At 36.5% G+C, this 26,647-nt stretch overlaps 7 protein-coding genes across 8 annotated transcripts; 1 reads left to right on the top strand and 6 right to left on the bottom strand.

The window, feature by feature from the left end:
* Positions 1-1,856: 1,856 nt before the first annotated feature.
* LOC6651972 (protein midgut expression 1) lies at positions 1,857-3,064 on the bottom strand. The gene is made up of 2 exons (XM_002074390.4): positions 2,867-3,064; positions 1,857-2,203 (listed from the first exon to the last, which is right to left on the bottom strand). Exons 1-2 carry the CDS (start codon positions 2,917-2,919, stop codon positions 2,011-2,013), a joined length of 246 nt encoding a protein of 81 aa, XP_002074426.1. The 5' UTR covers positions 2,920-3,064; the 3' UTR covers positions 1,857-2,010.
* Positions 3,065-7,717: 4,653 nt separating this feature from the next.
* LOC6651973 lies at positions 7,718-8,883 on the top strand. Its single transcript, XM_002074391.3, has one exon. The coding sequence runs from the start codon at positions 7,732-7,734 to the stop codon at positions 8,752-8,754; it is 1,023 nt and encodes a 340-aa protein (XP_002074427.1). The 5' UTR covers positions 7,718-7,731; the 3' UTR covers positions 8,755-8,883.
* A 1,995-nt stretch (positions 8,884-10,878) lies between these two features.
* LOC6651974 (BAG family molecular chaperone regulator 2) lies at positions 10,879-17,088 on the bottom strand. 2 transcript variants are annotated; one of them, XM_002074392.4, is made up of 5 exons: positions 16,910-17,061; positions 16,038-16,559; positions 15,553-15,573; positions 15,337-15,479; positions 10,879-11,748 (listed from the first exon to the last, which is right to left on the bottom strand). In XM_002074392.4, the coding sequence occupies exons 2-5, from the start codon at positions 16,304-16,306 to the stop codon at positions 11,372-11,374; spliced, it is 810 nt and encodes a 269-aa protein (XP_002074428.1). In that variant the 5' UTR covers positions 16,307-16,559; positions 16,910-17,061; the 3' UTR covers positions 10,879-11,371. The 2 variants fall into 2 exon arrangements, with proteins under 2 accessions (XP_002074428.1, XP_023036721.1); XM_023180953.2 differs by lacking the exon at positions 16,038-16,559 and having other exon boundaries at positions 16,604-17,088.
* A 2,488-nt stretch (positions 17,089-19,576) lies between these two features.
* Positions 19,577-20,504, bottom strand: LOC124460610 (probable chitinase 10). Its single transcript, XM_047011802.1, has 2 exons — positions 20,477-20,504; positions 19,577-20,406 (listed from the first exon to the last, which is right to left on the bottom strand). Exons 1-2 carry the CDS (start codon positions 20,502-20,504, stop codon positions 19,577-19,579), a joined length of 858 nt encoding a protein of 285 aa, XP_046867758.1.
* A 1,112-nt stretch (positions 20,505-21,616) lies between these two features.
* On the bottom strand, positions 21,617-22,520 carry LOC6651976 (probable chitinase 10). Its single transcript, XM_002074394.3, has 2 exons — positions 21,891-22,520; positions 21,617-21,823 (listed from the first exon to the last, which is right to left on the bottom strand). The coding sequence occupies exons 1-2, from the start codon at positions 22,512-22,514 to the stop codon at positions 21,617-21,619; spliced, it is 831 nt and encodes a 276-aa protein (XP_002074430.3). The 5' UTR covers positions 22,515-22,520.
* A 388-nt stretch (positions 22,521-22,908) lies between these two features.
* Positions 22,909-23,920, bottom strand: LOC124460611. Its single transcript, XM_047011803.1, has 2 exons — positions 23,431-23,920; positions 22,909-23,039 (listed from the first exon to the last, which is right to left on the bottom strand). Exons 1-2 carry the CDS (start codon positions 23,918-23,920, stop codon positions 22,909-22,911), a joined length of 621 nt encoding a protein of 206 aa, XP_046867759.1.
* A 165-nt stretch (positions 23,921-24,085) lies between these two features.
* LOC6651978 (probable chitinase 10) lies at positions 24,086-25,176 on the bottom strand. The gene is made up of 2 exons (XM_002074396.3): positions 24,549-25,176; positions 24,086-24,485 (listed from the first exon to the last, which is right to left on the bottom strand). The coding sequence occupies exons 1-2, from the start codon at positions 25,161-25,163 to the stop codon at positions 24,282-24,284; spliced, it is 819 nt and encodes a 272-aa protein (XP_002074432.3). The 5' UTR covers positions 25,164-25,176; the 3' UTR covers positions 24,086-24,281.
* Between the last annotated feature and the right edge of the window lie 1,471 nt (positions 25,177-26,647).

Consider the following 26,647-nt stretch of genomic DNA (forward strand, 5'->3'; position numbering starts at 1 on the left):
ATGCGTTGACTGATTACCTCTGAATCGACGAAATTTTTGCCAGTCACTGGGATTAATTGCCCATACTTAGTCTCAAGCGACATTGAACGAACTTAAGGATCATAATTGAACTACTCTTACTCTTCTAATCCAATAATAATCAGTTTCAGGTGCATATGTACATATTTATGCACTGCAGGAGTTAATATAGTAAAGCAGGTGAAAGAAAGCTCTCTAATAGAACCTTAAGACCAATGCCCTAATAAAAGATTATCAACCATGAACACATAGAGTACATATGTATGTATGTATCTTATTTTCCCCTATAAAAATTAATCCAGCTGCTTAAACAGCCAAGGTTGGATTTAACCAGAGGGAAGGGACTATTATCGGCTGTGCCGAAGTTCGACTACCCTTGCAAGATTTCAGACGCTAAAACACATTTTACCTAAAAAGTTGATAAGTATAATATAAATATATTTATCTGATTTTCTTCAAACTTGACAGAAAACTGGAATATTTAAGCCTGTGTTATTTATCTAGTTTGATGATAATTGCATTGGAAGCAAATAGGTTTTTAATTTAATCTGACAATAAAAGTAAAGAAATTTCGTAGTTTCTATGGAAGATATATCCAAAGTGATCCCTGCAATATATAAAAATCTACATAGAAGAAGTTTTGCCTGAATCCAGTCGGTCGGTCTTCTATATGGCTATACCCTTTTTTTAAGGGTAAGATTAGGTAAAGAGGTAAAGATTGTATGTATGTATGTACATACATATGTACATAAATATGTAAGTTATAGTCCTCTAAATAAAACAATAGATCAATAGGTAAGTGCAGTATATAGTAAATATAATCAATCTTAAAACATTACACTAATGCATAGAAAATATTTTTTAGTCATAGATGTTTGCATAGAGAACATATGTTGGAATAAGAAGCTTTCTTGCAAATCCAATTTTGCTGATAGAGTATTTTTACTGAATCACATTTTTCCGCCCGTTAGGCATAAAATAACTTTTGAATAGCATACTTGGCGAAACTTATGACAAAAAACTATTGCATACTTATTGTTAGTAAAACTATTGGAAGCTATAAACTATATAAAAATAAAGCATACAGTTTGGAAGAAATGCGATCTGAGTCAAACTCAAACCAACCTTCCGACGACAGATGGCAAAGTCGGATGAATCATGTTCGAACAAATTATTCTGACGTATTGTTACTATAATTATTGGCGCTAGCCTATGAGGCGCAATCACTTTGAAATGTAGTCTCGAATCTTAAGACATTGTAGACCTGATGCAAAGAAAACTGATTGACAGCCAACAATTTATAAAAATTTCAACCCTCGACTAGTTTTGTCTATTAGAACCTACAAGAACAGTGCATAGGGAACAAAAAGAAACAATTTAAAACTACCTTCCTCTAAAAACGAGGGTCTGTTATGTTTGCCACCATTTACATTTATCATATCGAGAAATTTCGTAGGGTCGCAAGTTATCTGATTGAAACCAATTACTGACCCTACTCTGCCGATGGTAAACCCATTTTTCTTTTAAGCCCAAACGAAGATCTTCGGCAGAGTCGGCAGAGAGTTGTTGCAGTCATCCTTTTATCACTCTCTCTCAATTTACTAAGTGACAACTTTATAACAAAATACCTAGATATACCCAAAATACTCGTTGACTCAACTATAGTTCTTAGTTTTTTTATAGCTATTATTATCAGTTTACAAACCTACAAACAAAATACAGATATATACATATATATGTACATATGTATGTATGTACTATATGGCTCATACTGAAATTTCAGAGTTCGGTCGAAACAATCAAGAGATAAGGAAAAATCCCATTATGGCTAGATTAGATTAATTCTATAACGATTGTATTTATCACATTGGTTCATTAGGTTTGGTTTGTTTTCGATGTTTTATTCTCTATTCTTTGATGAATTATTATTTTTAAACAACTTAAAACTCTACAAATTCATTTCGCCAAGTTTGATATAAAATAGTTTGTGCATTAGTATTCCTTCTTAAAATAGTCCCTTATGCTTCGTTTCACAATTGGAGCAAGTGTTGTGGCCACATCAGCTGCTTCGCTACTATCCTTGCCATAGTAGACAGTGAAATAAACAATTAGGCCAATAATCACCAAAAGAACTATGAATGAGCAGAGTATACTCAATACCATTTTACAAGCGCATTCACAGCAACTAAAAGATGTAAGAAATATAGAATTGGTTACAAATAATAAATATAGAATAAGTTACAAATATTAGAATCCAAAACCATCTTCGAATCAAACAATACGGCCAAATATTGGGTTCTATTTGATTTAAATATAATTAATTTCTAAACCTTATGGATTATGTTAAAGGTCTATATAATTTGCTCCCAAAGGTATGCAGTAAACAGTCCAAGAATTCCTAAAGAAGTTTAGGAAAATTCTGTGGATAAAAACAAAAATCCTCATAGCAAACATTGCTTTACGTTACAATGCATACTAAAAGTTTTGAATTTGTTGTAAATTATAATTAAATTCAGAATATTGCATACTTTTGGGAGCTAACTTCCCTAATTTTTCAACACTATGCTTTTATTTGATTCATTAACTTTGTACTTAACGTACTTATTGACTACAGGAAAATGAATTCATTAAATAAGCAAAAAATCAATAAATGCAGATACATGTCGCGTGTTTACTTATCATTCAAGTATAGTATATAATGAGTCAATGCATGTACTGCTCCATATATGTACATATGTATATGTATAAGTAACTCCTCTGTAACTACATATAATACTGCTAATTAACAGTCTTTTGATTTCAAAATGATAAAAGCTGTTTTGCGCTGTGTGTCAAACTCCGGACTTACCAGCAAACTAATTTGCCTGGACACTTAAGGCATTCCCACAGACAGTTGCACATCTTAAATGAATTTGTATTATAATCCCTTATTGAAAGAGGAAAATCGTAACTTGGTGTATTCACTGAACACAAAAAAAAAATGTATTTATATTTATTCGATCAGTTCGTTACTCCTCCGTCCGCTGGTGTGGTGGACAAAGCCAAATTAACAACTGGGTATGGTTTTCGTTACCCACCAAACAAAAGGGAAATGTATTGAAGTGCAAAAAGCGTTAATCATATCGGTGAAAAGGCAGCAACAACCAAAAAACAAAAATAAAACAATCAACCGATAACGAGGCTCAAAAACCATAATTAACAGCACGGAACACACTTCAGAGAGAGAGAGAAAGAGAGAGAAAGGTAGGGAGGGAGAAATAATCTACGTATATGTAGGTATATATGTACCCGCAGAAGGGTACACCCTGCGAGTGCAAGAATAATTGACTTACTTACATAGGTGCAGGCTTGAGATTGCTGAGAATGCTAATACCAAGATCTTCAATCTGAGTCTTCAAAATGGCAATCACACATTTAGCCTAATTTATGATTTATAATAATAATTCAAACATACATACATATAGTATATTGAAGCATTGATAAGAATTTCATTTTGAAATTTCGTATTGATCATAATACCATGCATCCAGAGGGTGATATGGTATATTCAAGTCACCAAAGTGTATGTGTATGTATGTAATGGGCACGACTTATATTCGTTCTTGATCAAGATCAACAACCGAGTCGCTTCGTGTCTTTCGGTGCGAGAGAATTGAGCTAGTGTATTGTATTTTCTACTACAAGTATCCTCACGATGTGTATTACAATATTTGAAAGAAAAGCCTAAAAGTATGCCCCAGAATGAAAAATAAAAATTGGTGAAAATCTTAAAACGTCAAATAAGAAAAATTAGTAAAATCGTATGTAGCTTAGCCATTTGGCATCCGAAACTTACTCAAAATATCTAATTTGACCGATAATCTATATTTCCAATTTCAAGAGGTCGTCAATATTAATGAGAGTCGTAAAATGTCATAAAAATTGACAACTTTTAAAAAAAGGTTTTTAGTTCTTTTAGTTTGTAGTTTTGGCAGCGTTGGTTTTAAAAGAATAAGCAAAATATCGTTATATAGAACTATCTGACTAACCAAGTGTCGATTTAGAATCAGCACACTCAAATCGCATTAGAAAAACTCCATGGAACCAACATGCTGTTGAGGTGTGTTATCACTTTTCTATGTTTCTTGTGGGCAAGGAAGTATGTAGGCTAAAATATAGCAGTTCCCCTCACTCGTTGAATCGGGTAAGCTGTCAAAGCCTTTTTGATTTTTTTTTTACAAATGAGACACTTTTAAATGAACGATATCATTTAACACTCATCCATCAATCATGGTCAGGAAAAAATCAAACTTGCCTCACCTCATTTAAAAACCAGAGGACCGGGGCTAACTTCGACCGCGTCAAAGTTTGTATACCCTTGCAACTTTTATGGTAACTCTTTCCTTACCTATAGCCATCAAAGTGGAAAAATATTTAAGCTAAAAATGTTTGCGAAAGAACGGCCAACAATCTTAGCATAGGAAAAAAGTAAGATATTGATCAAAGTCACTGTTTTCCACCGATCGTTCCTATGGGAGCTATATGATATAGTAACCCGATCTTTATCAAATTCGGCACAGTCATTAACAGATATATTAAGCTAACAAATGTTTAATTTGAAAGCAATCGCGTCAAAAGTGACGAAGTTATTGACAAAAGTCACTGTTTTCGAAAGATCGTTCCTATGGGAGCTATATGATATAGTCACCCGATCTTGATCAAATTTGGCACAGTCGTTTATATGTGTAACTAACTCACTAATACTAAATTTCATGACAATAGCTCAGAAAATAAAGAAGTTATTAAGAAAAGTCACAGTTCGTGACTTTGCCTTTTGTATGGGAGCTATATGATATAGTGATCCGATCCGGCTGAATCCGAGATATACAACGCCTGCAGTATATACAAGCCTACATGCAAAATTTCAGCTCTGTAGCTCCAACGGTCTAGGAGGAGTTTGCGTTGATCCAGACGGACGGACAGACGGACAGACGGACGGACGGACGGACGGACATGGCTACATAAACTCGTCTCGTCATGCTGATCCAGAATATATATACTTTATATGGTCGGAAATGCTTCCTTCTATGCGTTGCACACTTCTGACCAAAATTAAAATACCCTTTTTGCAAGGGTAAAATTAAGCATATGAATGTTTTTCACAGATTTAAAAATGAAAATAAATCTAAAATGGAATTTTTGACTTGATGTATGGTATATTGAAGTCGGTGGATGACCAAGTTACTTCTTTTTGTTATTGGTGATGACGCCATTTGCAAAGTTGGGCGCAACCGAATTAGATAATGCCAATGACACATTCGTAGATAAATTGGGGAAAACATTATGACAGATTGCAATGCCATATAAAGTCATCCATCAGGACGGGGCTTTACAAAACTAAGCACAGGAAGCTATAACAAAATATTAAGTTTTCTTAATCTCCAAAGCAGTTATGCGCAATAGCAGCTAGCCATTAAGATAAGATTTTAATTCCTATTGAAATTTAAAACTACTCTACAATGCCACCTGGTGACTAAAACCAAGAACCCAAGATTTCTGACGATGTTTAACTGGCGGACCTATCTATTTTAATATGAAAATCGGCAATGACCTATAATAATTGGCTCTTGCCGTTATTTTTGTGCCAAAGTTAGGACAAAATAAATCCGTTTGTAAACGTACATACGTACTCTGATGACTGGAACTTTCACCGTCTGGATCTCCATTAATACACGTTTACACCAAAAATTAACCTTGAAATTGAAGATTTGACTACAAAAATCTGACGTCGAAATCGGTTCACTTTTCTTAAGCAACGCTTTCGAAATATTCGTAAAAATTTAGTTTTTAGACACATAATTCAAACGTAGACTTCCGCCCTTATAAATTAAAATAAAGTAAGCAAGTCCACTCGCCGACTTGTGTATACCATACACCAGGTGAAACAAATATTTCAAATTTCGAAAACAAAATTTATGTCTATTAAATTGTTTTAACATGCCTCATATATATGCTATCTCGCTCACTCTACAAACACACGAGCACTCTAGCGCCGCCACTAGCCAACGGCCAATTCTGCCCTTATGGATTGCGTAGCAAAATACGTTCATACGCATATTTTGCATGTTTCTAGTCCGATTTCGATAAAATTGGTAGTTTGGTAGAAATAGATAAGATTAATTAGTCTGCCAAATTTGATTATGATGCTCAAAAAATTGCAAGAGCCAATCGGTTTTTTCTAAATTATGGAGGCGGAAGTGGGCTTGGCAACATATTAAAATATATATGTTCTGTGCGTATACTAAGCCAGTATACATACTAAATTTGGTGACTTTAGCTTTGTTAGTTTTCGAGAAAATCAGTTTTGTTTAATTTGCGGGGGCGGAAGGGGGCGTTGCAAAAATAAGGAACAATTATTTTCTGCGCGCTAACTATGCGAGTATATAAACCAAATTTGATGTCTCTATCTGTTATACTTTTTAAGAAAAACCGTTTTATGTAAATTCTGGGGGCGTAAGGGGGCGTGGCCAAAATTCCAATTAACTCTATACATTTACATACCACACGAGTCCATATACCAAATTTGGTGGCTCTAGCTCTTATAGTCTCCGAGATCTAGGTGTTCATACGGACAGACGGACAGACAGACGGACAGACGGACATGGCTAGATCGACTCGGTTGTTGATCCTGATCAAGAATATATATACTTTGTGGGGTCGGAGATGCTTCCTTCTGCCTGTTACATACATTTTGGCGACTTTAATATACCATTTCACCCTATGGGTGTATGGTATAAAAACAACTATCGCAATTAAATCCAGATTTCTTATTGGTCTTACTGATTCTTACCAGCCTAAAAAATATTATTAAAATCGGACTAGAAACGTGCAAAATATACGAATAAACATGTTTTACTAAGACGGAGTTGGCCGTAGGGTAGTTGCCGCGCTTATGCTTATGTGGAGTGCTTATGTGTTTGTAAGGGTGAGCGAGATAGTATATACAATAAGGTATGTAAAAAGAATTTAATAGACATTTTGATCACTTGGTGCATGGTATACCGAAGTCAGTGAGACGACTTACTTCATTTTTGTTGAAGATAAATCAGTATAGTTCACTTTGGGGAGATTACTGTTCTAATGTACCATCTCTGGAGAACGGCTTAAAGCACAATTTTTAAGGGACTTCAATGATTGCTTTAAAGGGTACACACATTCTCAAACCATTTCTTAACAGGATAACTTTTCTGCTCCGTGTTGTTTTCTTAATTTCGTATTAATGCAAATAAATAAGCTTTTTAGATTCGAATTGGTAAATACTTTCTCAACTTTATTACTTCGAGGCTAATTTAGATTCCAGCCTTTCAAATATGCAGTATTTTACTTTAAAAAAAAAAGTTACCTGTCTAACACACTTCATTAAATTCTAATTTACAGAATTCCAAGTAGCGCACTAACTGAATCAGACACTAGTCGCCACGGAAATATTTTTTCGTCTGTTTTTATATGATTTACTAATCCAAGATTTCCGTCATTTTAACGTAATAAAAAGAATAAAAAAAGAGAAAGAGAGAGACGGAGAGGGAGCAAGAATGAGAGAATTGCATTTTAGGCCGGCGACATGGAAGTGACGGTGCCACACAACACCGAATGATGACCTCGACAATTTTCAGCATTTTATTTCTTTAGCGTTGGCATTTAGTTTGGTTATTCAGTTAATATCTGCATTTAACAATGACCGCATCATGTATTCTCTACTGTCTTAGCCTGATTCTTTGTCAGGCCACGGTAAATGGGGCATGGTTGCTCTCGCAGGCGGGCTTAAATGGCTCCAGTTATAATGTGCGTCATCTGTCCATGCACTTTTCGCGAGTTTTTCTTAGCATCAGTGTGGAAAACAAAAGATTCCCCACCTTAATCGAGGCCCAGTGGCCGGTTTCTTATCTGCCGATGCGTACAATCATCTTCCCCAGCAACGAAGTTCACGCAAATGGAGATCATTCGGACTGCACGCTCCTGCAACAGGCTCACTGGTCGCAGGTAGATAGTCTGAGCCGTTTGTGGGTTATGGATGTGGGTTGGCCGGGTAGTGAGTGTCCACCCAAGCTGTTAGTCTTTGATTTGATACGAAATAATATTGAGCTCCTGCGCATTAATTGTGGCCAACACATAGATGCTAACAATACCCAAAGCTTGGTAGTACAAATGCCGCCAAAACCCAGCAGCTGCGAGGTGGAGCGTCACATCTACTTCATATTAGGTGAAAGTTCTATGATACTGGCGTACGACATTTTAGAACAAACTTGGCATAGTTGGCGACTTATTAGTCACAAGTATGAGAACATGAATCAAACGTTTCCAATTCAGCCATTGGATTTTTCATTCGGGCTTCATGGGGAACTTTTGGTCGTCGATCAGGATGGTGGACTCTACAGCTCTGGCAGGGCATTGAGTTTGAATGACAAATCAAACGGTATAGCTCTGAACCCTATTCAGCTTAACCCCCTCGGCAGTCTCTTGGGCAGCAGTCGCAGCATGCTGATAGATTACACCGGTTCCTTGTTCTACGTCATGCCTAAATACGGGGCAGTTGTTCGCTGCTCCCGTCTATCGAATCTCACAGCGGAGGGCAATGAAATTATTTATTTGACTTCGAAGAATATACAGCAAATATTCCTTGGCGTCGATGGAGCGGTATGGGTTCTCAGCGATCGGGTGCTCAAGCCGCAGGATATATGCTATCCAGGATTGCTGTAAAATGCAGAAAGGAGCTAAACTAAGATAATCATATATGTACATATGTATGTATATATACATATGTATGTATGTATATATATACAGTTCAAAATACAAATAAATCTGAATAGTTTACCATTTAGAAACTTTTAATCCGAGTCTGCTGATATTTCCTAGAAGAAAATTAATTGGATTACCTCGGAAAAATAAAATTATTTAAAGCCACCCAACTACCTACATATGCACATATATCGTACTCATCGTCCCTTTATATTTATTTATCAACACAAATCTGTAAAGGTTAACATATTAAAAGTGTAACATAATTTCATAGATTGTATAAAATCGTAATTAACATTTGAAACCCCGTGTGGTGAAAATATAACCTTTTTTACAATTAATTGAATCAATTCAATTTAAAGCGAATGACAATAACGGAACAAACTAATTTTAAGAACATACCCCGGACTTGGCCAAAGTTAATTTGGCAAACCTGGAATAACCTCTTTGAATAAACTTCAAAAATAATTACTATTTGGTAATTTTAAAAATAAAACTTATACACGAGCTTGTACCAAACAAATACATTCATACATTCACATGTGGCTAAATAATAGATGTGGGCTTGAGGATTTGAAAAATACCCATATACAAATTTATCGCAAGTTGTACCATCAAAAAAGGGCGTTGAGTTAATACAAAGACACTGCTTCTTACATTGGAAGGGATACTTTTGGGATATTAACTTACAAATGTTTCAGCACCCAAATAAATATCACACAGAATCAACTTGTTTTATTGGTTCTTTAGTTGCATGTACAGTTTGGCAAGAAAGTGTTTACACACAGGGAAAACATTAAAATTTTTAGCTTTGAAGCGAAAAAAAAACAGTTGAAATATGATTATCTAAACTTTTTTTAATGAAAATAGGTAAACTAAACTATAAACTTATTAATAAGTAAAAAAAAATTAACAATATGTTTCAATTAACAAAAGAAAATAACAGAAAACCAAAAAAGGAACAAAAAGTAACTGCCAAGAAAGTGTTTACACAACTAAAACAATTAATTCATTAACGCGTTTTAACTACTTAGTACTTAAAACTAATATTTTGTGTGGCCACCATTGGCATCTATGACTGCTCCCAAGCGTCTATTCATTGATTGGACCAGGTTTCTGACATATTCCAGTGGGATAGTTTAGTTTACCTATTTTCATTAAAAAAAAGTTTAGATAATCATATTTCAACTGCTTTTTTTTCGCTTCAAAGCTAAAAATCTTAATGTTTTCCCTGTGTGTAAACACTTTCTTGCCAAACTGTACCTCTTCCTTCAAGACGTTTGACACGATCGATAGCGTAATGTAAAATAAATAATCATAACGAGCCGTTTAATGGTATATATTTAGATCTAATCTAAAAGAAAAAAATGGTTGTAATGGTTCTTTTATTTTGTAATGCATTTTTGCAGGTGTTGAAACATTTCTGACATTTTTACATAACCAGGTAAGAATCAGCAAGCGAGAGAGATAAATTTACAAACAATTGCTTGACTGATGCCAACACAAAATTTTTTTAATTTGTTGCATTCGTTTGAATTTTTTAACTCGGAAATTGTTTTTAATAAGCTTTCAAAACTGGTTGTAGAACGTTCTAAGAACACCACCTTGAAACGTTAGTAAAAAAGTAAATCATTTTTATAACACAAATTTCAAATCTTCAATTCTGTGGATGTAAAGGGTCTCCCGAAAATCACACAAGTAATTTTGATGGGAAACACAGATTCAAAACTAAAGATTGTTAATTGTATTATTTAATTGATTTACATAGTATTCAGTATAAGGTTATCTATGGATTACCATGTTCCGATAGGCTATTCCATGTATAACCCGGTTCTGTATACTATATAAGTAACAAATCTGTTCCTATCAGAATTAGTTCTACGTGATTTTTGGGAGACCTCATTCATCCCTAGCTTACGTCAAATACAGTTATTCGCTGTGAAAAAAAAAACTAAAATTAAGTTAAAGACAGATAAACTAAAGTTGAAAATTTGTCAATTTAATTTTCCTTCTTTCTAGGTTTGTTTTTTTTCTTTTTTTTTTTGCTATTATATTGTGTAACTTATACATATGTATATGCATACGTTTTAGCTTTTGTTTTTGGTTTAATAATGCTCTTCAAGTATGTTAGGGTACATCGCATAACGTTGGTTTTGGTTCAACTCGGACACAAAAAAAAATTAATTCTAAATAATTTGCACTAGTTTACACATTCAAAAAATAAAAGTTCAACAGTAACTTGAGGTGGAATAACGCAACAAAACATATGTTTCTCTTTGGTTAACCTAAGTATTTAGGCACTTGCTACAGATATGCGGAAATATTTCGTTTTTCCTACGTTGACACTTCAATCGCTTTAATTTCTTGATCAAAGATGATAAAAATAGTGGTAGACAGATTGGTTAACGAGACATTTACAAGGAAATATTCATAAAGCAAAGCCTAAGACCCGGTATTTTTCCAAAGTCTCGAAACGGATAACATTTTCGTGTTTTCCAACCTCAAATTACTGTAGAGTAGTCTTCATTTTTAAGGTTTGCACGATGACATGAAATTTTGAAAACTAGTGTATCAGAAATTAGTTGTTAACAGTTTGCTTATTCAGATATCCCATTAATGCCTGTAATCGTTTCTTTATGTTTTTTTGATCATCCAGTGTGCAACCCAGCAAAGCACTCTCGAATTTCTTGTCAATCGGTCCCAAATCTGATTCGGGAACGGCGTCCATGTGTCCAAATGGATCCATAGTGCTGCTACAGCACGCGTTTAAATATAATTGGCATCGTTGTCGAGCAATCACGGGGTCGCCCATTTTGATCATTGTATCGATTAAAGCGTTTATCTGACTAAGGGAATCCTCCTGGGAATTGTCACGCACAGTGCGCACATTTAGCTCCACAGTGCCCAATCGTAAACTAACCCGTTGAATGTACAACATGATCTCCTCCCGCTCGGCTGCAAAACAATGAAAATATTTATTAAAAATTAATTAATTATTGATGAGCCAAAGTATATCATTTTATATTTATACCTTGAGCAAAAATATTAAAAAAATTATCAGATGTTTGTAACGCAGTAAAGGAGAACTTTCCGACCCTCAGAACGAATAGATTTGTGTTTTGATCAGCTTACCTAGTCGAGTTGATCTAGCCATGCCCGTTTGTCCGTCCGTCCGCATTTGAAGAATATTACGATGCAACTTGATAACTTTTTGTGGTTCATAAATTGCAACTATTAACTGGTCAGTGGGGCATCACGAAAACGACCTAACCGATCGTGCTTTAACGTTTTATGATATGTATACTTCATTAGGAGGATATTTTAAAAAGGATAAGCCGTTTTTTATAATGTAAAACAGAAACAAAAAGTGGGTTTTTCATCAAATTTTGTTTTAAGTTGTGTAAAAGGCAAATGACAGAAAAATTTCGGTTCTACCGAAGTAGAAAGAGACAGAAAGTATGTGAGATGGGGTAAGGCAGATGCAACCTGATGGCAACTCCCTTATGCAGATTGGCAACGCAACAACAGTCGAAGTCAGTAGGCGAAGTTCAGCAGTCGGAAGTGTCAGCAGTCGGAAGTGTCAGCAGTCGTAAGGAGCAGTCAGAAAAGAAGCCGATAAATCACGATACCCAAGGGACCAGCAATATTGCTTCGTTATAGCCGATTGTGCTTCCATAGAAATTTATATAAAGCCAATCAAAACGACCTTAGTTGCAAGCGGAATATTGTTGTAAATGGCATAGTTATAACCGGCATCAACTGTATTTTTCTTCAAACTAAATGATACCTCTTATTGATAAGTTATACAAATTTAGTTACTTTTTGAAAATTTAAATATGTACTCTTTCTTTTCCAAATATGTACCTCTTTGTGCTTTACATTTTCTTTAATTATTTTAGGGTTTAATACTTTTTGTAAGTACCCAGGTTGAAAACATTGAAATTAGTTCGTATTCTGGTATTTTCAATTATATATTTTGTTACTAACAGTATATTTTTCAAAAAGCGTTTTTAAATGGCGAACAATGAAATGTTGCAATGAATCAACTAATTCTAATATGAAATAAAATCTCTATGTTGTACAAGGAATTGCACTTTGTTCTCTTAATAATCTATAGCACTACAGCTTGTAGCAATGGTATACATAAAAAATACGCCAAAAATTTGTAAACAGAAATGTGTCATTCAAATTATTCACAGATATTACTTTTACTCAGGTACATACAGTAGATGCCGGTTATAACAATACTCAATACCGATCATATTGCTTCGTTGTAACGAAAATTCGCTATAAGTGGTATTGAAGAAATTTATTTTTATCCCCATAGGGTGAAATGGTATATTAAAGTCTTAAAAATGTATGTAACAGACAGAAGGAAGCTTTTTCGACCCCATAAGGTATATATGTATATTCTTCATCAGAATCAACAGCCGAGTCGATCTAGCCATGCCCGCCTGTCCATCTATATAAACACCTAAATCTCGGAGACTAAAAGACCTGGAGCCACCAAATTTGGTATGTAGAGTCGTGTAGTATTTAAAACATATATATATTGTAAATTTCAATTTTGGTTACTCCCCAGAATTTACATAAAATGGTTTTTTTTTTAACTATAACAGCTGGAGGTTTAAAATTTGGTATGTATCCTGACTTAGAAGGGTTTGTTTCCGCCGCAAATTAAATAAAACTGATTTTCTCGAAAACTAGCAAAGTTGAAGTCCCCAAATTCGCAATGGATTGGATTATGATTATTTGAAATTTTGTCACGCCTACTTCCGCCTCCATAATTTAGACATAAACCATTGGCTTTCGAATTTTTTGTCTATCGCTATTAAATTCTGCAGACTAATTTTTCTTATTTATTTCCACCAACCTACCAATTTTTGTTGAATTCGGACTAGAAACATGCAAAATATACGAAAAAACATGTTTTACAGTGCGGTTTATTAGGGCTGAGTTGGCCGTAGGGCAGTGGCGGGGCTAGTGTTCGTGTGTGGAGACAGTACATTATACATACATATGTACATACATATGTATACATATATTATAGAGGCACCAAATTTGGTATAGTGATCAGTTTCAATTTCCAAATTCAACGTTAAATTAAAGCCGTATAAACGTTTTCCACTAGTAAAAATGATTATAAATAAATTTGTTGTTACAAATTTAATATATTTGTTTTACTTGGTGCATGGTATACCCGGCGAAACGACTTACATTTTTATACCCTTGCAGAAAGGATATATATTAATTTTGGTCAGAAGTGTGCAACGCATAGAAGGAAGCATTTCCGACCATATAAAGTATATATATTCTTAATCAGCATGACGAGACGAGTTCATATAGCCATGTCCGTCCGTCCGACTGTGCCAAGTTTGATCAAGATCGGGTGACTATATCATATAGTTCCTATAGGAATGATCGGTCGAAAACAGTGACTTTTGTCAATAACTTCGTTACTTTTGAAGCAATTGTCATAATGTCAAATTTGATTAAGATCGGGCGACTATATCATATAGCTTCCATAGGAAAAATCGGTGGGGAACAGTGACTTTGATCAATATCTTCGTTATTTCCTAAGCCGTTCTTTCGCAAATATTAGACCTTTTACACAAAAAACTTGCAAGGGTATACAAACTTTGACGCGGTCAAAGTTAGCCCCGGCCCTCTTGTAATTTTTATACCATACACCCATAGGGTGAAATGGTATATTAAAGTCGCCAAAATGTATGTAACAGGCAGAAGGAAGCATCTCCGACCCCACAAAGTATATATATTCTTGATCAGGATCAACAACCGAGTCGATCTAGCTATGTCCGTCTGTCCGTCCGTCTGTCCGTATGAACACCTAGATCTCGGAGAGTATAAGAGCTAGAGCCACCAAATTTTTTATGTAGACTCGTGTAGTATGTAGAGAGAGTAAGTTTATTTCAAATTTCTGCCACGCCCCTTTCCGCCCCCGCAATTTAAAAAAAGCGTTTATCTCAAAAACTATTCTAGCTAGAGACACCATATTTGGTATGTATATTCGCTTAGTAAATGCACACATTTTGTATGTATAAAAATTTTGCCACGCCCTTTTCCGCCCCCGTAATTTGAAAAACTTGATTATCTCCCGTATTTTTTTACCTCATGCAATCCAATTTGGCACACTTAAATTTAATACTAATATCTATCAAAATACCAAATTTGATCAAAATCGGACAAAAAACAGTCGAGTTATGCATATAAACGTTTTTCCATAAGGCCGGAGTTGGCCGTTGGCTGGTGGGGGCGCTAGGGTGCTCGTATGATTGAGTGAGCGAGATACTAAGATATGCTAAATTATACTAAAAATGCATTTGTTTAATAAAGTTGAAATATTTGCTTTACTGGTGTATGGTATACCTAAGTCGGCGAGACGACTTACTTACTTCATTTATCTTTATAAGTAGTATTTGTGTTTCACATTTCCTTGTTCTAAGTGGTATATCATTATAATTGTGTATACGGTATATATGTATGTACATATGTAGTCTAATAGATATTTTTCACTTTTATTACCTTCACTCATGTTCTGTAGCATTTCATTGCTTTTGATGAGATCCATGGACATTAAGAGGTAGTCTTTCTTCTCCTGTAAATTCAATGCGTCTTTACGAAACCTTTCGACTCGCGCATCCAATTGATCCATAATACTAACGAATCTGTAAGATTAGTCGGATCGAAGGTCTGAATCAATTGACTATTTATGATAATTCTTTTCTACTAAACAGTTACCTTTCGTTGGCATTAAAAGGTCTAACACACGTGTTGTATGTGGGTTATGCGATTGACATGAAAAGAAAAAGGCAGAAATTAGATTGTGTTAGGCTGTCCTATTGATAACCAAATATAGGTATCTTCTATACAAATAAAAGCATGAACAAAATTCAGAAATGGAAAAAAAGAGGCGCCCGCACAAGACCATGGAGCTTATGTGGGCGTACTTAAACAGCTACCACCAATATTTAACACCATATGTGTATACATATATGCATATGGCTGTATATAACTTATATTATAGATTAATATAATATGCGTTATATGTATGTATCTATATGTATATATATATATATACGTGTACAATGAATAACTACGGTTTAATAAAGCAAATGAAACGAAATGGTAGCAAGTGTGAAGAAGTACAACAAAGAAAGATAATGAAATTCCGTAGAACGGTGGTTGGATAAATAGATGGATGGATGGATGAATGAAATAACAACCTGTCCATGGCTCTACTGTCGTCGACGAGTCCATATGAGCTGTTCGCACTGACACCGCCACCGTTACCGCCACCGACTGCGGAGGATGAGCTTGAGGCAAGATGGGATCCGGCCTGAAGTCCTTGCAAATAATCAAAGTTCATTGATGATTCCGAGTGATAGACGTTGGCAGCGGATGATGATAAAGCAGAGGAATTATTGCTGGGCTGGTGGTGGTGGTGGTGATGGTGATACTCGCTTGGGTGCACTGTGGGCACATCAATATCCATCTCCTGCGGCTGATCCAGAGTGAAATAAGTCTTCAGCCGCTGGTCAGGGGTACGATTAAACTTGTCTTCAACTGAATTTAGCTTTTTCTGTCGATTTGATTTTTTTGTTTTTTTTTATGTCTTAAGCTCTGTGTGTGGGTTTGGTTGCTGTTCGCGCAGATCTCTCTGATTTTGTTTACTCAAACACACAGCACACACACACACACATTGGGGCACACGCACACTCACATACACGCACGCATACACAAGCAAACTGTAAGAAAAAGATAAAATATTATTAATATAGTATTTAATTACCTATCGATTTGTGTATTGTTGTTGTTGTTGGTGCAAAATTCATTGACCAATTCAGAGTCATCATGAGCATCTGGTCTCTCTGATGGCAGCGGCACATTCCCCACCACTTCGTCACCATCGTCGCAGCGACGGCGTTTGCGGAAAATCTCGAAAAAATTCCCTAACATTTTCCTCCCACTCGTTTAGCCCCACAAAGTCTGGCCTGGTACCCCTGCCACCCACTGTATACTCCAGAATCTTCCAAGAACTTCGATATAATGCTCAATATCACCACTTTGGCCTTGCGTGGTTGGGTTTATAGTTTACCTGCCGCTTCTTTGAATAATATTAATTCTTAATTCAAATTTCTCAATATTATTATTTCAAATATTTTCCTTTGAATCTTCCATATTTTGTAGTTGAAATGATTTTTTGCTTTGCCCCTCTTACACTATGTTTAAATATTTTGTTTTTTTTTTCTTGGCAGAGCCCCGTCGCTACTACGGTCACACGAATAAATAGTTATCTACATACAAATGTATTAAACGTGACCTATTCACTTTACCGGTGACGTTCACGCTTAGAGCAAAGCGCAACTTTGTAGCATATATTGGGCTGCAAATGCTGTTGCCATTATTTTTTCTTTCACATTCGATAATTTTGTAGTTGTAAAAAGTGGCACATATCTGCGAAAGAAAAATAAATTAGAAATACATATTTACTTAAACTACTCGAGATTTCAGTGCTGTAAAACTGTGAAACGGCGGGAATGAATAAAATGGGATCCAGTTTTGGTAAACGCCATTGTTGTTTTGTGAAGCGAAATTTGAACTATGTTTGTTTTTGCTGGGTAAATTTGAACCCTGTTATTTTTAGTATGTAAGTCAGTTTATTTTTATACACAACTTGGTGAACTTTATGAACAGTAAATATTTACTTAAGCTACTCAGGCCCAAAACGCGCTTAAACTGCATAAATTTGGTATCAAACGAAAGAGAAAAATTCCACGAGCACGACCTCAGGTGCGCCTTGGCGATTTATTATGTAGTCTTTGTAATTAACAAAAGAAAAATTAAGCTTTTAACTTGACTATAGCTAAAAGTAGCTCTTTCCGGCTAAAAGAAGCTGTCAAATTTGGAGATAGTGTTGCTAGATGCCAAATTTCGGATACTCACTACGCACTGTTCTCAACAAACGAAAATATTGTTGAGTTTACATTATTTCTTGATTTTAGACAACAAATATAGTTGAGAATACAATATTCGGGTGCTCAATTTTATAATTCAGAGTAAAATATTTGTCTTCCAGGGCGGTCAAACAACGCGCCAAATAAAAAATAGCGTTTGCCAATACTGAAATCTAGCTTTAGCCGTCCCTCTTTAAAAATACTATTTATACCATACACCCATAGGGTGAAATGGTATATTAAAGTCGCCAAAATGTATGTAACAGGCAGAAGGAAGCATCTCCGACCCCACAAAGTATATATATTCTTGATCAGGATCAACAACCGAGTCGATCTAGCCATGTCCGTCTGTCCGTCCGTCTGTCCGTATGAACACCTAGATCTCGGAGACTGTAAGAGCTAGAGCCACCAAATTTGGTATGTAGACTCGTGTAGTATGTAGAGTGATCAAGTTTATTTCAAATTTTTGCCACGCCCCTTTCCGCCCCCGCAATTTAAAAAAAGCGTTTATCTCAAAAACTATTCCAGCTAGAGACACCATATTTGGTATGTATATTCGCTTAGTAAATGCACACATTTTGTATGTATAAAAATTTTGCCACGCCCTTTTCCGCCCACGTAATTTGAAAATCTCGATTATCTCCTGTATTTTTTTACCTTATGCAATCAAATTTGGCACACTTAAATTTAATACTAATATCTAGCAAAATACTAAATTTGATCAAAATCGGACAAAAAACAGTCGAGTTATGCATATAAACGTTTTTCCATAAGGGCGGAGTTGGCCGTTGGCTGGTGGGGGCGCTAGGGTGCTCGTATGATTGAGTGAGCGAGATACTAAGATATGCTTGTAAGAAGCATGTGAAAATGCATTTGTTTAATAAAGTTGAAATATTTGCTTTACTGGTGTATGGTATACCTAAGTCGGCGAGACGACTTACTTACTTCATTTTTAACTATGCCAGTCAATCAAAATAATTGGTCTGTATCGACATCCTAAATTTCATTTAAAACGAACTCGATTTTGAGAGCATCAGTTTGCTGAGAAAAGGTGAACTTGATTAATTCGCAAAAATATATTTGTTAAAAACATCGGACATACCTATGTACATAATATGTATGTACATCGGTGCATCGAGATTTAAACCTGATGTTTTGACCCAACATCGATTAGTAATTTCAAGGTCATCGATGTTTTCATATGGATTTGTGAATTTGTACCTAGTGATGCAAAGGGTGAAAAAAACATTAGTATTGTACTATTGTATTGTTAAAATGCTACAAAGCTTTGATCGAAACAAGCTCCTGATGATTTCAATGTCAAGTTTTTTATTCTTTATAATTATTATTACTATCAGTATAGGACATAGTTCTATAATAAACGAAAAACTACACACACATCCCATACACTTCGCTTGGCTCCGATCGGTATCCTGGTTATTTAAAGGCCTAAATAATTAGGCCACTTGTCCACTAAGGACTTCATTTTTTTATATACATGTACATATATATTTTATATGTTTAGACCCATATGAATTTAGAACCATACTGAATTTGTGCAGATGGACTTCATATCATATCACTTAGCATACATATATTGAGTTCTTGTATCCACTACAAATGTTCAAAAAATAAGAAAGATCATTCTATTTTATTTTCAACACAGAGACAGGTGTAAATATAGGCGAGTTAACTATTTCAAGTCTACATTTTGGACGGACGTCAGCGATAAGTTGGCTGATCTGCATAGGCCTGCTGTATATTTAGTCATTAAATTAAAATAAAACAAATTAGAGTCGACTGCGGAATTAGGAATGTTTTAATTGTCGGGGTAACTGCAAATTTCTAGCACACAAGGCCGTTCGAGACCATTGACAGCTTTTCGTGACGACATCAAAGAAGTAGTAGAAGGGACACTGCTGCAAAGTGGCATGGCCTTTGACACAGTAAATGAAGAACTCGCATCGCTTCATATGCGGATACAAATGCTGGCCATAGGCAGGGCAATGGATGAACTCATTGGCCGAATTTCCGTCCCCAAGCGGACTTGGGTTGCCATTACTGGCCGAATCTGGGGGCATCTGCTCACCCCCAACGGTGCACTGCGCTCTCACTGGTATGTCGCATTTACCAGTGATCGCATTCCAATGCAACTCTTTACTGCACTCCTGCAGTATGGCCTGGCCGTAGTAGCAAATATAATAATTACCACAGCTCGTGGAGCTGCCTATATAGACAATGCGATCGTTTGACTGCAATGGCGTCAGATTTGCACAGTAAGAAGCGGCATCGGTTACCTGGTCATTTGTTTGCTCGGTATCCGAAGGATTTTGGGGAATCGTATTGGTGGCATTGCTGCAACGCACATTTTCAGCGGCGTCGCAAAGTCTGCTCTCTGTATTGAATAGCATGGTGCTGGGACAAGATGCTAGCACTGCATCCCCATTTTCCATGCACAGAAAGAACATTCTGCAGTCCTCCGGGTGCTCAACGAATTCTCCGAACAAGTGATTCGTGCACAAATTGCTGGCACTTTGGCGAATGGTCACCGAATTGGTTGGCTTGAAAGGTCTCGCCCCAGTACCTACACCCGGAGCAGCCCAATCTGGCGCTACTCCAGCGAATGTCACTAGAGTCACTAAAATGTAATGAAATAAACATTTCAACATTTAAAGACTCACTTAAATATGGACTCAAATAATGTATACCACCTAGATAGAAATAGTTCCGAATCATCTTCAAGGCAATTTTATTCTAATTTCGATAGATCTTTTGAACTTATATTGTCGACTTGCCATGACAGAAGAATAAGTCGTCTTCTGTCTACCTCTTCGCACAATATCAGGTAATTAACATTTTTCAACTGCGTGTCAATCAAAGATGATAACAACTAACCAACTGACAGTATTTTGCCAAAAAAGAGAATAACTAGATAAAATATTTTTCTAATTGGCCCTACTGCATTATTAATTTTTCACCACTCACACAAAAACACCCTCACACCCTCCCACCTGCACAATATAAAAATTTGCGATTAACTCGCATAAATAAAAAGAGCGAACAACAACAACAAAATTAATTATGTTGGCAAAAAAAATTGGCCCATTTCTGTGAAGATGTTTCTAGTACAACCGCATGGTTCAAGGTTCATATTGTTTCACAGATATGGAATATATAGTGTTAAGTGTTATCACTTATCATAAGACCTATGATTCATTAAGAATTGTATTGTATTGTGATCGGTTTTTAGCTAAGGTGGCCTTGGAATAGAGACCATGCGAAGTAAATGGCATTTCATCATTCATGGCTAATATATAAGTAGTAAAAGGCCGTTTGCGAAACGTCTTTTGAATACTGCAACCTGTTCAGTCGATTATATATACATATGTAGGTATGGTATTATTATATGATATATTTACATCACCAAATCGGCATCTGGCAAAATGTTGAAAATTATAAGAGATAGAGCCAGTCAATTAAGATTTGTCAAACCAATAAACAGGAATAAGGGAAATACATTTCGTTACACATATAGCCGAACCTTCCTTTTGTTTTTAAAGGGTTTAAAAAAAACCCATTTACATTTTTTATATTATGAATCTATTGGTTTTATACTTTACGCTTATTGAGAACATAAAAACCAAAGAGATAGTATAATTAAATTCTAATACACTTACATATTTGCCATGATTAGCAAACCGTTTTATCACAGGAAGACTTAAAATGAAACCTTTCAAACATTTTCTCAATTTTGTATTTCAAATAAACGTCTTTAATGTATCAAGTTTGAAGCTAAAATACAATAGTCTTAGGCTTTTATGATTAATTGATTAATATATTTCTTTAAACTAAATGCTTGATTTACTATTATAGCATTTAGCATGACTAATTTCCATGCACGAACGCTTTTCGAAGTCCCAGCCGAAGGAGATAGGACATTGTTGTACCATCAGGTATCCCTTGTTGCAACTATAGAAATAGTTGCAGTTGTCCAAATGCGGATAGACATCCACAACATGGACCTTGCATTGCTCTCGAGCACTTATATTTGTGGTCTGCGAAGGATATAGAAGAAGAATATGTTGAATATTGTTTCTAACTTCATCACAATTAACCACAAACCAGGCATTTCGCGTTCTCGGGTCGATCACATTTGCCCGTCCAGGGATTAAAATGCAGCTGGGGGGAGCAGCTCAAGACCTGCGCTTGGCCATGATAGCATATGAAATAATCCGTACAAGAATTGGGATTTGGAAGCAGGACAATTTGGTTTAGATTGTCCTGAGTTGGACATACAGTGCCTACCACAATGACTGAGGGCGAGGCAGTTGAGATGAAATTTGAAAAGGATGCACTAGACGTGACTGTTGACATTGCCGAAGATTGCGTAGAAACAGCTATGGAAGTGGGCAATAAGGTTGTGATCTGTCCCACTGCTTCCTGTTCTGGCCTTCCAAGCTCTATTGGTACTGACTCCGGCTCTGTTTGTACAGCTAAACCCGTGCGACAGTCCACGTCGAGCATTAGCTCACAAACTTGATCCTGGGCATTGAAATAATCTCCCTCTCCACACTCTCCCTCAAAGGAATCCTCGCCCTCACAGGCAATATAATGGGCGCAACTTTTCGAGGAGGCTATATACATGCCGTTGTTGCTATCATTGCACTCCTCAAATATATCACCGAGGCATCCGAGAAGTAGGGTACACAATCCAAAGAGCCACAAAAATGACATGGATGAGGACATGTTGACACTGAGGTTTCTAAACGAAGACTACGCTCTGCAGTGCTGAGCTCAATGTACTTAATTTTTTGTTGACGTTGTTTTGCCTAAATTAGTTTTCGTCTCATTTATCAGAAATTAATTTGCTTAGAAACATGTCTTTATTTTGGGGAAATCTCACATTTGATAAGGTTATGTAGCGGCTGTAATACATTGACCTTGGATCGCATCAAAACTAAAATTTTGCGGGCACTGTTGTAGGAGCAAATAACCTGCCATACAATGATAATAATAGTTTGGATTCGCTGGATACGGATAAACAGAGTTGTCTCCCTTGATCTTACAAAGCAGTTGGAAATCAGTAGAGGGTAACTCTGTGGTTGTTTTTACTGCACGGCTTGTGGATTTGGTCGAAGACTTATTTCCTATCCTTGAGGTTGTTGTAGTTTTCAGAGTTGTTGGAATCACTGTTGGTGGGATTGGTGTGAGCGTTGTTCTGAGGGTCGGTGTTGTTTTCGGCGCCGCAATCGGTGGTTGTAATGTAGTAAACTCGGATCGATAGCATTCAACGGGCTCAAGACAATCTCCATTGCAGTAAAAGGAATCTTCACCATTGCAATAGACAAATTCACTGCAATCTGGATTGGAATTTGTTATGCGGGAGATGATAACTCCTTCGCATTCCTGCAGAACTTCGGCCTGTAATCCTGCCGGCCATGCCATTAGGCAAAGAAGCGGTAACAAAACTTTCCACATCCACAGAAATTCGAAGAACTGTTGCGTCGATTTCCCAATAACACTCGCTTTATAAGTGAAGCGAAAATCTAACAATTTGATAAGATGCACACGCTACTTTAATACTTCATTTTAAAATCAATTTATTGTATTGTATCGTACTGTCTGAAAGATTTGATACAACATGAAAATTAATTAAACGAACAATTTGCCATTAGGCCTGTACAGCTGCCATTGTCCGTATTGAATAAGTAGCAGAAGGGACACTGTTCTACCAGAAGATATCCATTGATGCAATTATAGTAGTAATTACTGTTGTTGGGATAGGGATACTTTCCCGTAATGCCTAATTGGCACCTTTGACGCACTTCCGCTGAGCTAAGGGTGCTGTTACTGTTGATACTGCTCGTTGTACTAATATTATTAGACGGTGTTGTGGGTATTGCTGTTGTTGTTGCTATCGTTGTTGTTGTTGTAGCATTGCAGAAATAGGTTTCACTACAATTTGCAGCGTCCACACAATATTGGGAATTGGTGGCGTTGCAATATATGTAGCCGTATGAGCAGTTCGTAAGCGTATTAGTGATTAATCCGTCTTGGTTATCACATTCCGGGATATTTAGACCAATGATGCCAACGACAAAAATGCCGTACAGAATGAACAAAACGACTTTAATGCGTTGGGACTGGCTCATCTTCGATGTGTGTACAGACCAGGGACGGGTATCTAGCTTTTTATAGCTCAGAGAAGTGTCTTTTAAATTAGTTATATTTAATTAATCGACTCATGTAAGTCACTTATCAACTTATCAACTATACAATGAACATAGCTCTAATAAAATTCTTTGCTACGGTTATTTCGCTTCTTATCTAGAGTCTTTTTTTTGGGTAAAATTTTTTTCTTTTTTATGTTGGCTTCTAAAGGATCGCTCATTGATTACAGAGAAAGGGAAAACCCATATCTTTTTTGATTTCGATTATAAATTAAACTAGGAGAATCCCTGAAAACAACATGTATCAGTACATATGTATATAGAGACATATGCATTATACGGATTACGTCCGTCGTGCTTTGTTATAACACTCGGCCACATTAATTTGCACACAACTTCGTCTCTGGACATCCCAGCCGTAATAGAAGGGGCATTGCTGAAGCGTCAGAAACCCCTTGATACAGTAATAAAAGTAATTGCAATTGTCCGGATGGGGAAAGAAGTCCGTCATGGTCGGCAAGCACTTATGTGCAGAAGGACGTTCAAGCTAAAATAGCAAACAGATTAAGATCTAAAGAATCAATGGATTACTTTTGCTTCGATTATCTACCAAACAATGAGCCTTTTCTGGATAATCGCATTGGCCTGTAAAGGCATTGAAATGTAATTGATCGGTACAATGCATCTCCATGGCATGTCCATGATAGCAGAGATAATAATCCGTGCATGAGTCATTGCTCGGCATGAGGATCACTTGACTGGGGTCATCAGTGATGGGACAAGTGGGCTTCACCACGGGAGCTATGTTGAGAAAATCCACTTCGGCATTATTCTCAGTCACAGTCGGCGGTGTTGGATCGTCGGGTCGAGTGGATGGCCTTGGAGTGCTGGGAGTCACTTCTGGTTGCTGCTCCTCTTCCTCCACCTGCTCGTCGTCATCGGGCTCTTCTACCGGTGGTTCGTCCACCTCGTCTAGGAAGCAGCGAACATTTTCTCGCGCATCACAGCTACCTGAATCCGCATCAAAATACTCTCCATCGTCACAATCGCCCCTCCCGGAATCTTCACCCATGCAATACACATAGGATTGGCAGCTCTCCCAGCTTTGCACATACGTGCCATCTTCTTCATCGGCGCACTCGTCGAAGATTTCTGCCCTGACTGCCCTGTGATTCCATAACAGACCAACACCTATGATTAAGAAACACAAAAGATATTTGCACATTTCGTTACGACGGTTTCCGTTCTTCTACTGAAGCCATCCAATGGTATTTGCATCACTTTTATGGCAACTTTTTACCGCCCGAAATTCAGCCATTATACAAGAAATTCTTTTTAGTCTAATTAATAAAAAGGGAAAAATTGAAACTGAAACATTGCCTATCACACCTCACTAGGCCTTCGAGATATTTCTTAAAAACATTGATGACAATTGACAGATAACATAGGGCGACCATGAATCATAAGATAGTATCATATGCATAAGTTGCGTTCCCGACTATATGCGTACATATGTACATATGCATGTATGTCCATAAATACATACATATATCTGCAATTATGTCATCATTACATTTTGATTTTGTTGTTGTTTTTCTTCTTTTTAGATTATTATTATTTTGATGTTTGCTGAATATTCGTGTTTTTATGAGTGTATATGTATGTATACATGTTTACATAAGCCACAAAACTTTTTATACCATGCACCCATAGGGTTAAAGGTTCATGTAAGGCCGCCAAAGTGTATGTAACAGACAAAAGGAATTTTTTATTTTTCCGATCCCATGAAGTAGCATCAACTGAAATGTCCATCCATACAAATTTTGGTATGTACGGAGATCATCTTTACCAATATTTATGTAATATTTATCAATATACCGAATCATATTAAAATCGGATTAGCCAAATTATGTGTACAAACGCTTTTTAATAAGCCGGGTCATTAAAAGTGCTAATGTGCTTGTAAGAGTGGGCAGGATAGCATTCCCATTATTTGGATTTTTAATTTACAACAGTTCTTTTACTTGGTGCCTGGTATGCCAAAGTCGGCGAGACGACTTACTTCATTTAAATTAATATTGAATATGCTCACAACAACAACGAAAAGAAACCGTCAAAAGCGTAAAAACAACGCAGAAATCATTGACCTCAACACAAACACCGCATTGGCCGTATTTTTGCTTTTGAAGATTAAGAGTCAAAGAATTGGCAGCTATGCTCATCTAAGAGGTAAATACAATCATTTTTCTATGTCATGGCAACGACTTAAATGATACCCTGTATGCTGGAACAACTATACAAGTATCACTACTACCCAACACTCCAAATTTCTAGGAAGACGTATCTGTACGCAACGATGATACGAAATGAAAGTCCGTTTCCCTAAGGGCACATAGATATTCATTAGATATTGCCACTAACCATAGAATACATAGATGCGTCAAACTCAAGATTTTTTGATTACAAACGCTAGCCTGAGGCTGGAACCCCAGAGAACTTCGGCAAAAGCCGAACAGCCTAGAATCCCAGAGAGCGGCCGCAGCGAGAGCGAAAAACGTTTGCTCGCAGCAGTGTCGCTACGCATCGAAGAACGATGAACGCACGTCTGTATCGCTGTGTTCTCGTTTTGCATATGTATGTGTACACTCGTCGGTACATGCTCAGGCTTCGTAGTATGTGTGTGACGTGAAGTTGTACAACATCGTATTT

This window comes from Drosophila willistoni, assembly GCF_018902025.1.
Source record: "Drosophila willistoni isolate 14030-0811.24 chromosome XR unlocalized genomic scaffold, UCI_dwil_1.1 Seg106, whole genome shotgun sequence".
NCBI classification, from domain to species: domain Eukaryota; kingdom Metazoa; phylum Arthropoda; class Insecta; order Diptera; family Drosophilidae; genus Drosophila; species Drosophila willistoni.

Excerpts from the sequence above, each read along its gene's own strand:
- LOC6651978 (XM_002074396.3), bottom strand. The coding sequence starts at position 25,163 with ATGTGCAAATATCTTTTGTGTTTCTTAATCATAGGTGTTGGTCTGTTA. Across the intron at positions 24,486-24,548 it reads CAGAAAAGGCTCATTGTTTG|CTTGAACGTCCTTCTGCACA; the intron begins GTAGATAATCGA and ends TTGCTATTTTAG.
- LOC6651976 (XM_002074394.3), bottom strand. The coding sequence starts at position 22,514 with ATGTCCTCATCCATGTCATTTTTGTGGCTCTTTGGATTGTGTACCCTA. Across the intron at positions 21,824-21,890 it reads CCGAGAACGCGAAATGCCTG|ACCACAAATATAAGTGCTCG; the intron begins GTTTGTGGTTAA and ends TATCCTTCGCAG.
- LOC6651972 (XM_002074390.4), bottom strand. The coding sequence starts at position 2,919 with ATGTGCAACTGTCTGTGGGAATGCCTTAAGTGTCCAGGCAAATTAGTT. Across the intron at positions 2,204-2,866 it reads CCAGGCAAATTAGTTTGCTG|TTGCTGTGAATGCGCTTGTA; the intron begins GTAAGTCCGGAG and ends TACATCTTTTAG.
- LOC6651973 (XM_002074391.3), top strand. The coding sequence starts at position 7,732 with ATGACCGCATCATGTATTCTCTACTGTCTTAGCCTGATTCTTTGTCAG.
- LOC124460610 (XM_047011802.1), bottom strand. The coding sequence starts at position 20,504 with ATGATTCGGAACTATTTCTATCTAGGTG. Across the intron at positions 20,407-20,476 it reads GAACTATTTCTATCTAGGTG|TGACTCTAGTGACATTCGCT; the intron begins GTATACATTATT and ends ATTACATTTTAG.
- LOC6651974 (XM_002074392.4), bottom strand. The coding sequence starts at position 16,306 with ATGGATATTGATGTGCCCACAGTGCACCCAAGCGAGTATCACCATCAC. Across the intron at positions 15,480-15,552 it reads CCTTTTAATGCCAACGAAAG|ATTCGTTAGTATTATGGATC; the intron begins GTAACTGTTTAG and ends CTAATCTTACAG. Across the intron at positions 11,749-15,336 it reads GCTACAGAACATGAGTGAAG|CCGAGCGGGAGGAGATCATG; the intron begins GTAATAAAAGTG and ends ATTGTTTTGCAG.
- LOC124460611 (XM_047011803.1), bottom strand. The coding sequence starts at position 23,920 with ATGAGCCAGTCCCAACGCATTAAAGTCGTTTTGTTCATTCTGTACGGC. Across the intron at positions 23,040-23,430 it reads TACAGGCCTAATGGCAAATT|TTTACTACATTACAACCACC; the intron begins GTTCGTTTAATT and ends TATCGATCCGAG.